Genomic DNA, 18,023 nt, shown 5'->3' on the forward strand with positions numbered 1-18,023 from the left:
CTCTGACAGAATAATCAGCCTTTGTTTATCCAAATTGATATATCTTATCCCTCAGGATACTCCTCAGTAACTTGCGTACCACAGATGATAGGCTCACTGGTCTAGAATTCCTAGGCTTTTCCTTGCAGCCCTTAAATAAAGGAACAATATTAGCCAACCTCCAGTCCTCTGGTACCTCGCCCGTGTTTAATGATGATTCATATATCTCAGCCTGCAATTTCTTCTCTAGCTTCCCACATGGACACACTAAATGTTAATGCCCATTATCCAGTTTTGCTGTACTGTCCTGAGCAATGGAAAACCTTTAAAAGTTGACTGATTTTTTTACTCCAGCATGGCTTTAAATCTCTGATTGCTTTGAGCTTAATTTGGCTTTATTAAATTTCAAGGAAGGAAGGAAGGACAAGATGTACAATCTTTATCGAGCTCAGAATGTCCTACATGCTTTACACCCAATGTAATATTTTTGAAATGCTTTGTAATGCTTCCCACAGATAGCAGTATGATAAATGATTAGATATTGAGTTTCAGTAAGGGAGCTGATGGAGGATTTTGATCCAAAAGACCAACTACTCCCAACTATTCCTTTCGACCATTCTCCGTGGGAGGAAATCGGGGCACCCGGGGATAACCCATGTGGTCACAGGGAGAATGTACAAACACCATACAGACAGCAGCCATAGTCAGGATTGAACCTAGGTCTCTGGCGCTATAAGGTCGCAACTTTACTGTTGTGCCACCGTGTTGCCCATGTTCCTTCTGTACATTGTTTGTTGAATTTCACTAATGCTGATTGAGAGCTACGTATTATCCAGGTTTCTTTGCACTGTCCCAATGGCTTGTGTGAGAGACATGGGCTCAATTTATCATCTAATCTGTAGGACGAACCCTTGGCAATGCAGCACTCAGTCAGTACTATCAACTCACAGTAAGATTTCAACTCACAATTTTGAACTCAGGGGTTAAGAGTCACAGACTCTCACAGCCAGGAAGCAGGTCCTTATCTTGGTACAGATAATCTCTAACTCCTTATTTGTCCATTAAAGGCAGCCTGGGATGACGTAACTAAAGAAAAAGGTTTTTAAAAGCTCTGTGAGTTCTGACTAGAATTGGAAGTTAGCAATTTTGTTCGTCTAATGTGAGAACGGGAGCAAAGAGCAACCAAACTTTGTTTGGTTGCTGTACAGCTGGAGATGGCTAGTCGCAAGAGCTTGATTTATTTTTTTCTTGTGGGTTTGTTACAATTGACAATGATATCTGGTGAAACTCTTAAAGAGGAAGAATACAAGGCGTCCTGGACAGAAGAAAAGGTAGGGACAAAGATTTCACTATAAAGCAACTACATTGGTAGAGATTTTAAGGTAGAGCTGATTTTTTTGACTTTAGAATGGTGTTGTCATTAGGTCATGAATCACAGTATAACTAATGCAGTGGTTAGGAAATAGTCATATAGCATGGAAACAAGCCCTTTAGCCGAACCTTTCTATGCCAAGATGATTGATCTATTGAAAACAGGTACTTCGGCCCATCGAGTCCATGCCGACTATCGATCACCCATTTAACATCCCATTTTCGCTTCCCCTCCCTTTACACTCGGGGTAATTTCCAATGCCAATTAACCTACAAACCCGCAGGTCTTTGGTATATGGGAAGAAACTAGAGCACCCAGAAGAAACCCACTGAGTCTCAGGGAGAATGTGAAAAACCCATACAGATAGTAACTGAGGTCGGGATCGAACCCAGGTCTCTGGCATTTTGAGGCAGCAGCTGGATGAAAGTTTACAGTATTCAAGATGGCTTATTTTCCTTTTGATTGTCGGTCAATTCAAGCAGAAGTAAATTAATGCAATATCCCAATGTGAACATAAATGTGGGTGTGACAGCAAACATCTGGCCATTTGAACACAGCAGGTCAAGTAATCGGTCAGGTAACAGGTTGAGTTCAGAGAGAATAAGAGTATTAAACTTTCTGCAGAACACAATACAGTCGCAGAATACTGAATGTGTATTGATTGAGACAAACGGTAGTGCAAAAATGGGGCAAGGGGATTGGGCTAAGATATTGCAGGGAAATTTCACACTACTGAAATGATAGGTAATGATCACCTACAGCAACCCAAACCCTCTCCCATGCTCTGTCTATTGCCACGGTTGATTATTTATTTGGGTATCAATAATCACTAAAACAGAAACATAGAAAATAGGTGCAGGAATAGGCCATTCGGCCCTTCAAGCCTGCACCGCCATTCAGTATGATCATGGCTGATCATCCAACTCAGTATCCCGTACCTGCCTTCTCTCCATACCCCCTGATCCCTTTAGCCACAAGGGCCACATCTAACTCCCTCTTAAATATAGCCAATGAACTGGCCTCAACTACCTTCTGTGGCAGAGACTTCCCTCACCTAAACTTGAACAGCCCTGTCAATATACAAAAGAAACAGTAGGACAATTATTAATTTAGTTTTTTAGAGACATGGTGTGGAAATAGGCCCTTTGCCCCAACAACCCCATGCCGAACAGCAATCACCCGAACACTAGTTCCATCCGAGACACGAGGGACATTTTACAGAAGCCAATTAACCTACAAACCTGCACGTCTTTGGAATGTGGGAGGAAACTGGAGCACCTCAAGAAAACCCACGTGGGACAGGGAAAACGTACATACTTCATACAGACAGCACCCGAGGTCAGAATCGAACCCGGGTCTCTGGCGCTGCAAGGCAACAACTCTACCGCTAAGCCACTGCGAGAGACAGAGGCTCAGCCCATACCTACACACCAAATACAACGCTTGATTCAAGAACCTGAATGATTACCAGCATTTCCCTAAATGATTACTATCATAAAAAGTTTAGGAAGTCAGATTTATCCAGGAATGAAAAAAATCCCTGATTTAGCCTTTGCCACCCTCACACCATCTATTGACTCCTCCACCATCAACCACCTGCATCTATCTGCCTGAGTGGGAGAGATCAAAGTGCCAGTGTACATCAACAGGGAGGAAGGGCTGGGAGTAGGCAGCAGGAGTGCAATCATTATGGAAGATATGAGAAAAAAAACCCAACCCTGAGAAGGATTCACATTGAAATCTCCAATTTTAGATAACTAACCCCTCCCCCACTCTTTTTTCCCCTCCTCACTTTGTGTCCCACCTGGACTCGCACCCATTTCTCCCCTCCCTCTTCCAGCTACATTCTTTCCTCCAGCTTCACAATTCGCACTTCCGCTGTCCTTATCACATGCATTCTGTCTTTTCATTTCTGACATTTGTCCAACCATTTGCCTATCAAAACCCTCCCTCACCTGTATCCATCTATCTCTCGCCAGGCTTTGTCCGGCCCCTCCGCTTCCCCCAGCATTCTTCACCCACTCTCCCCCCACCCTATCACAACCATCTGCAGAAAGGTCCCGACCTGAAACATCACATCCCTGTTCGCCAGGGATGCTGCGTGACCCACAGATTTACTATAGCATTTACTTCTGAGAAATATTCATTGTGGCTTCAGACTTCCCGGAGATAGTCCAGATGGGATCAAGTCCTTTAACTAACAGAGAATTGCTAACAAAATTCACATTACATAATGGGAGACCCTGAATAGGTCTTAGACATGTCTCCGCTACCCCCCCTGTGCCTCTCCCCACATGACCTACTTCAAGGAACTCATGGGCCTCATTTGCCATTTTGAATGTTTGCGCTAGTAACATGTCATATTTTCTATTGATATCCGGAAGTGAATTGCATTCAGAAAAAAAACAATTGAATTTGGAATCTTTGATAAAAAACAGAAATTGTTGGAAAAGCTAAACAAGTCAGGTAGCATCTATGGAACAAGAAACAATTAATGTTTCAGGTCAACATTTTTTGTCAGAATTTAGAAAGAGAGAACACAAATAGGGCGACACTGTGGCACAGCGGTAGAGTTGCTGCCTTACAGTGCCAGACATCCGGGTTCGATCCTGACTACAGGTACTGTCTATATGGAGTCTGACTACAGGTACTGTCTTAACAGCGTGGGTTTTCCCTGGGTGTTCCGGTTTTTCTTCCCACACTCCAAAAACGTGCAGGTTTGTAGGTTAATTTGACTTCGGTAAAAACTGTCTCTTGTGTGTAGGATAGTGCAAGTGTAAGAGGATCACTAGTCAGTGCGGACTCGGTGGGCCGAAGGGCTTGTTTCCACACTGTATCTCTAAACTAAAAGAAGGTGTAAACTCCGCACTGACAGTAGTTGAGGTTGACATTGAAGAGAGGGGTTGCTTGAGTCATGAGGCAGCAGCACTACTCGCTGTGCCACCATGCCACATCTTTAGGAAGGTGGACACAAAATGCTGGAGTAACTCAGCAGGACAGGCAGCATCTCTGGAGAGAAGGAATGGGTGACGTTTCGGATCGAGACCCTTCTTCAGACTGATGTCAGGGGAGTGGGCGGGACAGAGATAGAATGTAGTCGGAGACAGTAAGACTGGTGGGAAAACTGGGGAGGGGATGGAGAGAGAGGGATAGCAAAAGCTATTTGACAAATTAGCCAGAAAAAGCAGCATACCGGAGGACTGGGAGAAATTCAGAGACCAGCAGAGGAGGACAAAGGGCTTAATTAGGAAAGGAAAAATAGATTATGAAAGAAAACTGGCAGGGAACATAAAAACTGACTGCAAAAGTTTTTATAGATGTGTGAAAAGAAAGAGATTAGTTAAAACAAATGTAGGTCCCTTGCAGTCAGAAACAGGTGAGTTGATCATGGGGAACAAGGATATGGCGGACCAATTGAATAACTACTTTGGTTCCGTCTTCACTAAGGAAGACATAAATAATCTGCCGGAAATAGCAGGGGACCGCGGGTCAAAGGAGTTGGAGGAATTGAGTGAAATCCAGGTTAGCCAGGAAGTGGTGTTGGGTAAATTAAATGGATTAAAGGCCGATAAATCCCCAGGGCCAGATAGGCTGCATCCCAGAGTACTTAAGGAAGTAGCTCCAGAAATAGTGGATGCATTAGTAATAATCTTTCAAAACTCTTTAGATTCTGGAGTAGTTCCTGAGGATTGGCAGGTAGCAAACGTAACCCCACTTTTTAAGAAGGGAGGGAGAGAGAAAACGGGGAATTACAGACCAGTTAGTCTAACATCGGTAGTGGGGAAACTGCTAGAGTCAGTTATTAAAGATGGGATAGCAGCACATTTGGAAAGTGGTGAAATCATTGGACAAAGTCAGCATGGATTTACAAAAGGTAAATCATGTCTGACGAATCTTATAGATTTTTTGAGGATGTAACTAGTAGCGTGGATAGGGGAGAACCAGTGGATGTGGTGTATTTGGACTTCCAGAAGGCTTTCGACAAGGTCCCACATAAGAGATTAGTTTACAAACTTAAAGCACACGGCATTGGGGGTTCAGTATTGATGTGGATAGAGAACTGGCTGGCAAACAGGAAGCAAAGAGTAGGAGTAAACGGGTCATTTTCACAATGGCAGGCAGTGACTAGTGGGGTACCGCAAGGCTCAGTGCTGGGACCCCAGCTATTTACAATATATATTAATGATCTGGATGAGGGAATTGAAGGCAATATCTCCAAGTTTGCGGATGACACTAAGCTGGGGGGCAGTGTTAGCTGTGAGGAGGATGCTAGGAGACTGCAAGGTGATTTGGATAGGCTGGGTGAGTGGGCAAATGTTTGGCAGATGCAGTATAATGTGGATAAATGTGAGGTTATCCATTTTGGTGGCAAAAACAGGAAAGCAGACTATTATCTAAATGGTGGCCGACTAGGAAAAGGGAAGATGCAGCGAGACCTGGGTGTCATGGTACACCAGTCATTGAAAGTGGGCATGCAGGTGCAGCAGGCAGTGAAGAAAGCGAATGGTATGTTAGCTTTCATAGCAAAAGGATTTGAGTATAGGAGCAGGGAGGTTCTACTGCAGTTGTACAGGATCTTGGTGAGACCACACCTGGAGTATTGCGTACAGTTTTGGTCTCCAAATCTGAGGAAGGACATTATTGCCATAGAGGGAGTGCAGAGAAGGTTCACCAGACTGATTCCTGGGATGTCAGGACTGTCTTATGAAGAAAGACTGGATAGACTTGGTTTATACTCTCTAGAATTTAGGAGATTGAGAGGGGATCTTATAGAAACGTACAAAATTCTTAAGGGGTTGGACAGGCTAGATGCAGGAAGATTGCTCCCGATGTTGGGGAAGTCCAGGACAAGGGGTCACAGCTTAAGGATAAGGGGGAAATCCTTTAAAACCGAGATGAGAAGAACTTTTTTCACACAGAGAGTGGTGAATCTCTGGAACTCCCTGCCACAGAGGGTAGTCGAGGCCAGTTCATTGGCTATATTTAAGAGGGAGTTAGATGTGGCCCTTGTGGCTAAAGGGATCAGAGGGTATGGAGAGAAAGCAGGTACGGGATACTGAGTTGGATGATCAGCCATGATCATATTGAATGGCGGTGCAGGCTCGAAGGGCCGAATGGCCTACTCCTGCACCTAATTTCTATGTTTCTATGTTTCTAAGTCTTTAGGAAGATTGCTGGTATTTGCTCACAGTTAGCCTATGGTGCTTATACATCTTCAAAGGCAATTTATTCCACAAGCTCTGTCAAGCATTGGAGAATTTTTAATGTCTCTTCAGATTGGTACAGGGTATAGGGATATCATAAATGAACATAAAAATATATCCTATTATAAATAAACTAAAAGAATGGATATGTCATACTGTTTTTATAGTATATTTTTCTAACATATCTTTATCTTTTTTTGTGTGACTTCAAATCATCAGCTGAACCATGAGGCCAAGATCATGTCAGTCACTGCTATCAAAAACACTGCGGCACTGACTAACATTTCTTTGATGTGGCATCGATATCTGAGACCAATGCTGAGGGAGAGATATCCAGGGTCAGCTGGTATTACTGCCGTGCGTCAGGTGAGTGTAAAACACAATGAAATTAAATAACATGCTTAAAAACATGAGGTGAGGGCAGCACCTGTAGTTCCTTGTGAATTAATCTTGCGTAATTGCGAAGATGGAAGAATGAGCCAATCAAGACAATTAAAATGTTCTGAAAATTCAATACAAAAATTCAATGAAGATCATTGCAGTCATTGCAGTCATTTATGAAATATTTCAACTAAATAGAAATAGAAAAAACTGAAAGCCCTCATCTGGCCATTTACACAAAGTGCTAGGTGCCTGGAATGTGCTGCGGAAACAGATCTGATAGCACAGTTTAAGAAGTACTAAGATAGACACATGAACAGGCAGGGAATTGAGAGATAAAGACCACGTGGAGGCTGGGGTGTAGTTTAAATAGATACAGATATCATGTGCCAAAGACACAGTTCCTGTGTTTTAGACTTAAGACTTGAGAGAGACAGAGCGGAAACAGGCCCTTCAGGCCACATAGTTTGCATGGCCCAGCGTTCACCCCATGCATTAGCACCATCCTACACACAAGGGACAATTTTACAATTTTACGGAAGCCAATTAACCTACAAAACTATACATCTTTGGAGTGTGGGAGGCAACCAGAGCACCCAGAGAAAATGCTCTGCTATTCTGTGCTATGTTCTAAATTAAAAAATAATTGTTCCTTTTGAACACTGAATATTTCAAAGCATCTACTCACCGTAACCAAAGGTATAAATCCTTTTTATACCTTTGTTCCAGTATAAATCCCTTTACTGTCATTTACTCAATTATAATTTATAATGATAAATTATAATTTATAATTTAAAAATAAACTATAATTTACTGTTATAGTTGATGAGAACTTGAAAAATAGACTCATTTGGCCCATAACTCTCAAAAGCTTTTCTATCTATGCACTCCAACTCCCTTTTAAATGCTGTTATTGTATCTGCCTCAATTACCGCCTCTGACACCAGGTTCCAGATATTGGCCACCTTTTGTGTGAATGAGAATGGCACAGATCAATAAATTATAACCATACTTTTGGTGAAAAATCATTGGCCTGGATCAATGAACTGGATTTGATAAGGGAACTCGAGGTAAAGGAGCCAGTGGGAGGTAGTGACCATAATATGATAAGTTTTAATCTACAATTTGAGAAGGAGAAGGGTAAATCGGAGGTGTCAGTATTACAGTTGAACAAAGGGGACTATGGAGCCATGAGGGAGGAGCTGGCCAAAGTTGACTGGAAAGATACCCAAACTGGGATGACAGTGGAACAACAATAGAATAGAGTAAAATAGAATAGAATGCCATTTATTGCCATTCAAACAGACATGGTTCGAACAAGATTTCGTTCCTGCAGTCATAACATCAAAAAAAAAACCGACACACAATTAACACAATTTACATAAACATCCATCACAATGAATCTCCAAACACCTCCTCACTGTGATGGACGGCAAAAGTCTTGTCTCTTCCCTGCTCTTTATTCTTCTCCCGTGGTCAAGCAGTTCAACTGCCGCCTCGAGGCGACCGGGGCTCCCAATGTTAAAGCCCCCGGCGGGCGATGGTAATTATTTTAATCCCGCGATTCGGGCGGGAGAAGTTGCCGTTGCGGGAGCTCCGAAAAGTGGTCTCCCACCAGGGACCTACAAGCTCCCGATGTTCGGGACCTCCTGCAGCCGGACCCCCCAAAGCCGGGTTGCAGCCGCACGCCACCACAGCTCTCCACGCTCCGAAGTCTGCCAGATGGTGAGTCTGCAGGCTCCTTGACTGGAGCCCTTAGGTTGGTTCCGGTTGGAGGCCGCTGGCTCCACGATGTTAGGCCCAACGACAACAGAGACCCGACAGGGAAAAGGTCGGGTCCCCGTACAGGGAAGAGATTAAAAAGTATCCCTCAACCCCCCACCCCCACCCCCACCCCCCCCCCCCCACATATACACATCTAAAAATTAAAACCAAAAATATACACCTAACGGACCAAAAAGTAAGAAAAGACGGACGGACTGCAGTCGAGCCGCTGCCACAAGGCGCCGCCACACCGAAAATGGCAGGTATTTCTGGGAATAATACAGACGGTGCAGGATCAGTTCATTCCAAAGAGGAAGAAAGATTCCAAGGGGTGTAATGGGCGACCGTGGCTGACAAGGGAAGTCAGGGAGTATAAAAAATAAAAGAGAAATATAACATAGCAAAGATGAGCGGGAAGCCAGAGGATTGAGTGACTTTTAAAGAGCAACAGAAGATAACTAAAATGCAATACGGGGAGAAAAGACGAGGTACGAAGGTAAGTTAGCCAAGAATATAAAAGAGGATAGTAAACGCTTCTTTAGGTATATGAAGAGGAAAAAATTAGTTAAGACCAAAGTTGGACCATTGAAGACTGACAAAGGTGAATTTATTATAGGGAATAAGGAAATGCCAGACAAGTTGAACAGGTACTTTGGATCCATCTTCACTAAGGAGGACACAAACAATCGCCCTGATGTACTAGTGGCCAGAGGATCTAGGGTGACAGAGGAACTGAAGGAAATGCACAGGAAATGGTGTTGGGTAGACTGATGGGACTGAAGGTTGATAAATCCCCAGGGCCTGATAGTTTGCATCCCAGGGTACTTAAGGAGGTGGCTCTGGAAATTTGTGGACGCATTGATGATCATTTTCCAATGTTCTATAGATTCAAGATCAGTTCCTGTAGATTGGAGGGTAGCTAATTGTAAAGGAGTGATAGCTGACACACTGTAACCTTTACTGGTAAGGTTGCATGCATAACCCATCTACATTAATGTTGTCCCACTTTTTAAGAATGGCGGGAGAGAGAAAACAGGGAATTATAGACCAGTTAGCCTGATATCGGTGGTGGGGAAGTTGCTGGAGTCAATTGTAAAAGATGAAATAGTGGCACATTTGGATAGCAGAAGCAGGATCGTTCCGAGTCAGCATGGATTTATGAAGGGGAAATCATGCTTGACAAATCTTCTGGAATTTTTTGAGGATGTAATGAGGAAAATGGACAAGGGAGAGCCAGTGGATGTAGTGTACCTGGACTTTTAGAAAGCATTTGATAAGGTTCCACATTGGAGATTAGTGGGCAGAATTAGGGCACATGGTATTGCGGTTAGGGTGCTGACATGGATAGAATATTGGTTGGCAGACAGGAAACAAAGAGTAGGGATTAACGGGTCCCTTTCAGAATGGCAGGCAGTGGCTAGTGGGGTACCGCAAGGCTCGGTGCTGCGACCGCAGCTATTTGCAATATACATTAATGATCTACATGAAGGTATTACAAGTAAATTTGCAGATGACACAAAGCTGGGTGGCAGTGTGAACTGTGAAGAGGATTCTATGAGGATGCAGGGTGACTTGGACAGCTTGGGTTAGTCGGCAGATGCATGGCAGATGCAGTTTAATGTGAGGTTATCCACTTCGGTGGCAAAACCAGGAAGGCAGATTATTATCTAAATGGTATCAAGTTGGGAAAAGGGGAACTACAACATGATCTGGAGGTCCTTGTTCATCAGTCAATGAAAGTAAGCATGCAGGTACAGCAGGCAGTGAAGAAAGCGAATGGCATGTTGGCCTTCATAACAAGAGAAGTTCAGTATAGGAGCAAAGAGGTCCTTCTGCAGCAAAAACCTTTTTCACACAATGAGTTGTGAGTCTGTGGAATTCTCTGCCTCAGAAGGCGGTGCAGGCCAGTTCTCTGGATGCTTTCAAGAGAGAGTTAGATAGAGCTCTTAAAGATAGTGGAGTCAGGGGATATGGGGAGAAGGCAGGAACGGGGTACTGATTGGGGATGATCAGCCATGATCACATTGAATGGCCGAAGGGCCGAATGGCATATTCCTGCACCTATTGTCTATTGTTTATTATTTTTACTGCAGGCTTTCAACCTGTTTTCTTGCATTTTCTATTTTTTTTCAAATTTTCAGCCTCAGCAATGTTTGTTATTTGAAGAATAAAATAAATAGGTTATTAGAGAAATGAACGGAAAGGAAAGGAGTGGCATGAATTAATTGAAATGCTTTGCGTAATCTGGCAAATCTCATACCAGTTTCAGTAGCTGTAAAGCTAACATAGGATCCTCCTTACTCATCTAATTCTTTAAAATCTAGCATTAATTAAGTTTTATTAAATTATTTTCTCTCCACAGCACATCAAAGATTGTTTAGATGAACTCCAAGCTGGCTGGACAACTGTAGAGGACACTTTCCAAGAATCAATACCTTATGGAACGATTACATTTTCAAATATTATCAGTACCCTCAATACCACAGCCAAGCGAAGGTTGGTGCTGGCCTGTCACCACGATTCAAAATACTTCAACAAGTGGTGGTATAACAGAGTCTACACTGGTGCCACAGACTCTGCCGTGCCCTGTTCCATGTTGCTGGAACTGGCTCGTGCATTGGACTATTTGCTATTTAAGATGAAGGTATGACTTAACAGATGGTAAATCAAAGGACGAGATAATTAACATTTGAATATCACATGGATTTCTGTGTCCCAGAAAGTTAACTGAACCAGTCACATATTGGTTCAAGAATTGGTTCCAGCCACATAGTGAGCTACATTCACAACTCAAGAAATTGTAGTGAGTTGTGGACGTAGCCCAGACCATCACGCAAATTAATCTCCCTTCCATTGCCTCCATCTACATTTCACACTGCCTCGGCAAGGCCACCAGCATAATCAAGGATCAGCCTCACCCCGAACACTCCCTCTTCTCCCCTCTCCCATCAGACAAGAGGTACAGAAGTTTGAAAATGCATACCTCCAGATTCAGGAACAGTTTCTTCCCAAAGATTGACACAAAGTACTGGAGTAACTCAGCAGGTCAGGCAACATCTCTGCAGAAAAAGGACAGGTGACGTCTCTGATCAGGACCTTTCGTCAGAGCTGCTGCCATACCGGCTGAGTTACTCCAACACTTTGTGCCTAGCTTTGTTATAAACCAACATCTGCAGTTCTTTTTTTCCAGTTGTTTCCCAGTTGTTATCAGGCAACTGAACCGTCCTCTCACCAGCTAAAGAATGGTCCTGACCTCCCACCTACCTAATTGGAGACCTTCAAACTATCTTTAATTGGACGTTATTGGACTCTTGCACTAATTGTTATATCCAATATCTGTACACTGTGGACGGTTTGATTGTAATCATGTATAGTCTTTTTGCTGACAGGAAAACATAATGGTTTTTCACTGTACCTTGGTACACGTGACAATAATAAACTAAACTAAATTAAACTAAACTATACCTGTGGAAACAAGGAACTAATACACAATACACAAAAGGACATAAAGTGCTGGAGTAACTCAGCGGGTCACGCAGCACCTCTGGAGAATGTGGATAAGTGACATTTCGGGTCGGGACCCTTCTTCAGACAATTCCCAGCCCGAAACAACATCTATCCATGTTCTCCAGCCACATACATACTATGACCACAACAGCAGTTCAGAGGCATGGCAGCCTGCAACAAGCGACTCACCTTCTGACACTCCAAAATGTTTGCACATCTATATGGCACAAGTCAGGAGCATGATAGATTTTCTCCTGTGGCCTGGATAAGTGGTCTTTGACAAGTCAAGAAATTTGACATCATCCACCACATATTCATCTCACCACAGGCACATAGTGATTGTATTACATACCATTTTAGTCACCCAAAATTGTTGACAGCTGCTCTCAAACTCACAATTTATATTCTCAAGAAGGACAAAGAAAGCAGGAAGATGGACACAAAACGCTGGAGTAACTCAGCAGGTCAGGCTGCACCTCTGGGGAAAAGGGCTAGGTGATGTTTCGGGTCAGAATCCTTCATCAGATTGGAGGTGTGAGGTATAGAGGTACTTCACACTCCAGACTGAAGGATTCTGATCCGAAATGTTACTTATTCCTTCCCTCCAGAGATGCTGCCTGACCTGCTCCAGCATTTTGTGTCTATCTTTGGTATAAACCTGCAGTTCCTTTCTGCATGGAGAAAGCGGGAATATGTGAATACCCCCACCTGCAGATTCCTCTCCATGTCATGAAGTGGCCTGACTTAGAATTTTATCCTTTGCCCTGTCTGAATCTAAATCCTGGAATTCCCTCTCCAATAGCAAAGTGGTATTATCCTCACTAGAAGGACTGCCGCCGTTCTAGGCAATGGCTCACCTCCTGAAGGGGAATTAGAGGGACAATAAATAGTGTCTTGCAAGCCCAAACCCATATCCCAAAATGGTGAACAAATAAATAAAAATCCTTATGCTTGAATTAAGCCTTCTAAAAAGTGGTTGTTGCAACATTCTTAACTATTAATATGTTCTATCTAAACATTTAAAGAATATTTACTTTTAATCAGAGCATGCAAAATAATACCAGCACTGACAGTCAATAACAATTCTGATAATTATTACAGTAACATACATAGAAACATTGAAAACATTGCTGGCCCTGCGAGCCAGCAATGCCATTTAATATGGTCCTGGCTGATCATCCAAAATTAGTACCCCATTCTGACTTTTTCCCCATATCCCTTGATTCCCTTAGCCCTAAGAGCCAAATCTAACTCTCTCTTGTAAATCAGTTGTTGCAGAAGTCTACGTAATTATTTTAACCAATTATTAATCTTTTAAAGTTACTGTCCACTAGTAGTTTTGATATTAAACCATTCACAAATATCTGATAAACACAAACCCCGGTAACCAATTTAAGACCACATTGATGTACTGATTAATTTTCAGGGAGAAATTTATTAACAAATGTGTAAAGAAGTTATTTACATTATTAGCAGAGTTCAATGTCTCACTATCTACATCTTCAATCCTTTTGTCTCATTCCTTTTATCTTTTTAACTCTGGTCACCGTCCAACAGACTTCCTATCAATCCACTCCCCCCCCCATCACCTGTATCAACCTATCCCCTGCCATGCTTTCACCTGGCCCTCTTCTCTTTCAGCTTTCTTCCTCCACCCCCCTAAAATCAATCTGAAGAAGGGTTATCAATCTGAATTGAATTGAATTGAATTTCCTTTATTGTCATTCAGACCTTTCAGTCTGAATGAAATTTCGTGCCTGCAGTCATACATACAATAATACAATAATAGACAACAGAACACACACTTAACACAAATTAACATCCACCACAGTGAGTCCACCAAGCACCTCCTCACTGTGATGGAGGCAAAAATCTTAGGGCTGCTGTCTCTTCCCTCCTCTTCTCCCTCTGAAGAAACGTGCTCCAGTAATGCTGCCTGATCGGCTGAGTTACTTCAGCACTCTGTATCTTTTTCTGTAAACCAGCATCTGCAGTTCCTTGTTTCTACAGAAGCACTGTTTATCAGAAGCTCATCTTATGCAGTTACATAATGTCTTTGGCTACTAGACTAGCTCAGAATTTGGTCATTCAGTGGTGGTTCTATACTGATAATTGAATTATTCTGCTGGATTAGAATACTCCGGGAAGACCAGAACTTACCTTGCAGCTCATTTTTTTTGATGGACAAGAGGCACTGGAATATTGGTCTGAGAACGACTCACTTTATGGTTCTCGACATTTGGCAAATAAGATGGAGAAGATTGCACACCCACCTGGTTCAACAAAAACTAACCAACTGCATGCAATTGTAAGTATTATCCATACTTGATGCTGGGAGAGTGTGAGATGCAATAGTCAACACAATAGCCAAAAGATATTTCAATAGAAAGTTCAAAAAGATTAATGCTAACAATCATTGATGACAGAGAAGTTCTTAAACAACAAGTAAATCTCTCTATGCATCTTATCTATGTGAAGTTAGACTACGTGTATCAGTGTATCCAGAAACTGATTGCAGAAAACTAAAATGTTACTCTAAAAGTAGATACAAAGTGCTGAAGCAACTCAGTGGGTCAGGCAGCATCTCTGGAGAACATGGACATGTGAGGTTTTGGGTTGCAATCCTTCTTTGGATTGATTGTAGTAGAAGGAGAAAACTGGAAGAGAGGTGGTGGTGGGACAGAGCCTGGCTATATTAAGGGCCTGTCCCACTTTGGCGACCTTATTTGTGAGTTTAGGAGAGTTTGCGCTCGCCACAAGCTGGCAGCATGGTCGACACGTGGTCGTAGGTGGTCACTGGTAAGTCTCCTTCATGGTCGAGAGGACTTCCTGCATAGTGGTTACTACTCGCGGCCTCAGTTTGGTCGAGGAAAATTTTTCAACAAGCTGAAAATTTTTCTGCAAGTAATAATTGGTCGGCATGGAGAAAATCAATACTTTTTTACTCGTAGGTTTAGTCGAAGTAGGTCTTACAACCTTTTATCCGAAAGCCTTGGGACCAGACACTTTTCGTAATTCTGAATTTTTCGGCTTTAGGAATGGAAGATTTTTAGCGTAGATTTTAACGGCTGGCTCAGTGGTAGAGTGCTCGGCTCATATCCACAAGGTCGCGAGTTTGCGCCTCGATCCCGGCAGTTACTCGATCGCGAGTTTGAGTCTTCAATGTAGTTTTTTCTTGCAGAATAGGAGAGAATAGGGAGGGTTAGGCTGGGATCATTCTCTGCGAGATGATCTTAGTGCGGGAGACAAGTGTAGGAGAGGTGTACTGACTGTGTGGGCAGAACTTTGGAAGTGATTGCCCACCATTCTCAAAAGCCGCTGTGTCTCCCTGTCCCTGGGATAGCAGGGGGCGATTAAACAGCACAATACCCCCCTCCCCCTCCAACTCCAGAGGAATCCGCTCCCCGATGGGTCACTACGGCGACAAGTGGCAGTTCGCCCACAGCCCGAGCTGCGCCACCCCAAGAACAAGACGTACCTTGCACACCATCAGTTTCTGCCCCTACGGGGAGCGTGTTCCTCTGGAGTTGGAACGGGGCTGGGCTGGAGTTGCTGATCTGGGATCTCCATGCTTGCAGTGGGCCTGGGGGTTGGTGTCCCGATGAGGGGGCGTAGCTCGGGCTGTGGGCGAACTGCCACTTGTCGCCGTAGCGGCCCATCGGGGAGCGGCTTCTGGTGGTCCTGACGTCTCTGGCCAGTTTGCAGTTTTCCTCTGGAGTTGGAACGGGGCTGGGCTAGTGTTGCTGCTGGCTGTGAGTCTCTGGGATCTCCGTGCTTGCAGTGGGCCTGGGGGTCGGTGTCCCGTTGGGCCTGACGTCTCCGGTGACTGGCACTGACCTGCTGGCATCGCCGACGTGAAGACAGTGCAAAGCCCCCGCGCCCGTGCAATGGGCGGGGAGCTGGAGAGGGGAGGGAAGGGGTCACACACATGGCCGGGAAGCAGAGGGGTGTAGGTGGGGTGAAACTGAAGGGAGCGACAATCTGCTGCTGCCTGCCCGCTGAGTTAAAAAGTTCCCACGCAAGACTCACGATACACTGTGTATCGTGAGTCTACCGTGGGAACTTTTTAACTCAGCGGGCAGGCAGCAGCAGATTGTCAATTATTAACCCTCCCGCACAATATACCCTCACCTTCTCTTTTATGAATGGGGATTTAGTTCCCCTTTCTTCGAGGACCGACCGGAGGTTCCGCTGTCACCTCTGCGGGCCGCCCTCGGTGAACGTCTTCAAGGACCTTTCTTCAAGGACCGAAAAAATGTCCGCTATTCGGAGCTTTTCGTTATTTGGAATTTCGGATAAAAGGTTGTGCACCTGTAGTAGGTCGGCATGTTATTGGAGGTAATCTAAGGTAATCAAAGGTAATCAAAGGTATTCGTAGATAGTGATAGATAGTCGTAGATAGTGTTAGATAAGCTGGTCGAAGCTAGTCTTCAACATAGTCGAAGGAGGTCTTCTACACAGTCGAAGGAGGTCGTAGGAGGTGTTCAACTTAGTCGAAGGATGCCAAATCTTCGGCGATACAACAGGATCATGACACTCTCCTAAACTTGCAAATAAGGTCGCCATAGTGGGACAGGCCCTCTACTCTGCTGGTTTATTGAGGGAGTTTATTGATCCAATAAGTCCAATGAAATGTTGAACTGAGCCCATCTGTTTTCTTTCATAAAGAAAATCCTATTGCATTATTCTTGTTTAAAAAGCAAGGAACCAACCAAAGTATATTGATACCATCACTAAATTTGGTTACTATCTATTAACATTGGGGTTAGCCGTGCACAAAATGATCGCTGCTTTTTTTGTTACAACAGTGAAGAACACTTCAAAAGTAATTCATTATTGTAAAGTTCTTTTAGGTGTCTAGACAGAGATGTGTTGACATACTTTTACACACATGAAGTCAATGTGTGTAACCCATGCCACTGTGAGGTCAGCAAGCCCCGGCTTTGTAAGATCAAACTATCTACTTATTAGCGGTGAGTTCAACGGTCTAGTTATAACCAAACCAGATTAGAATATCAATTTAATATTTATGTAGTTTTGGAGTGTATGACTAATGGCTAGTTTGGAATTTCTATATTAACAATAACAATTATTAACAATTTATTTATTCACATTAACAATAGCACCGCATTGGATTTCTCATATTACTATTAGTGTGAGATTGATGTTTTATTTATGCTGGTGTAAGATTAGAATGTCTGTATTAACAATAGCATGAAGTAGCAGTGACTGTTTAATAGTAATGTGAGATTAAACTACATTTGTTGCTGTTTTCACTATTTGGTTGCCTGACTTGCGTGACAAATTTGCAGATGATACTGCTGTATGTTAGATCAGTATTAGTATTCTGGACCATGGTCATTAGTAGAGTCAGGATGTTTAAGTGCTAAAAAACTGAAGTAGGCAGGCAAAAAGGCATAATAAAATTACTAAAAAACCACAAAAAAGGCATTTATTGACAAAAATAAGGCATAACAAGGCATGTATTTCCAATACCAAAATATGGTAAAAAATGATAATATAAAGGTATTCTACATTAAATTACCACAGTTGCCTGGTTGCACATATTTACTAGCATTTTTTTCAAATTATCAGGTGTTAAACTGTGCCGTCTGTCAGACAGAATATGCTTCAGTTGTGAAAAACTTCTTTCTACCTCGGCTGAAGTCACTGGTGCATACCCGAAACAAGCTACCGACTCTATATTCATGTCAATATCTTGTGCATTACAACTGCCTTTGAGAACTTTAGCTATGTTTTGTATTTCTTCAAGATCTTTGTTAGCGAAAATCATTCCCTCACATTTTCCTTGTATA

The 18,023-nt window shown here is 43.1% G+C and overlaps 1 protein-coding gene across 1 annotated transcript in view; it reads left to right on the forward strand.

Moving 5' to 3' along the window:
* Nucleotides 1-1,099: 1,099 nt before the first annotated feature.
* The window catches only part of LOC116975982 (glutaminyl-peptide cyclotransferase-like), a 29,370-nt gene continuing 12,446 nt past the window's right edge, over nucleotides 1,100-18,023 (forward strand). Inside the window, exons 1-4 of the mRNA XM_033025443.1 lie at nucleotides 1,100-1,310; nucleotides 6,775-6,921; nucleotides 11,063-11,344; nucleotides 14,342-14,515. Of these exons, the coding sequence (XP_032881334.1) occupies nucleotides 1,194-1,310; nucleotides 6,775-6,921; nucleotides 11,063-11,344; nucleotides 14,342-14,515 (720 nt within the window). The 5' untranslated portion in view covers nucleotides 1,100-1,193. The remainder of the gene's footprint in view (nucleotides 1,311-6,774; nucleotides 6,922-11,062; nucleotides 11,345-14,341; nucleotides 14,516-18,023) is intronic.

The sequence above is a fragment of the Amblyraja radiata genome, chromosome 8 (assembly GCF_010909765.2).
Source record: "Amblyraja radiata isolate CabotCenter1 chromosome 8, sAmbRad1.1.pri, whole genome shotgun sequence".
NCBI classification, from domain to species: domain Eukaryota; kingdom Metazoa; phylum Chordata; class Chondrichthyes; order Rajiformes; family Rajidae; genus Amblyraja; species Amblyraja radiata.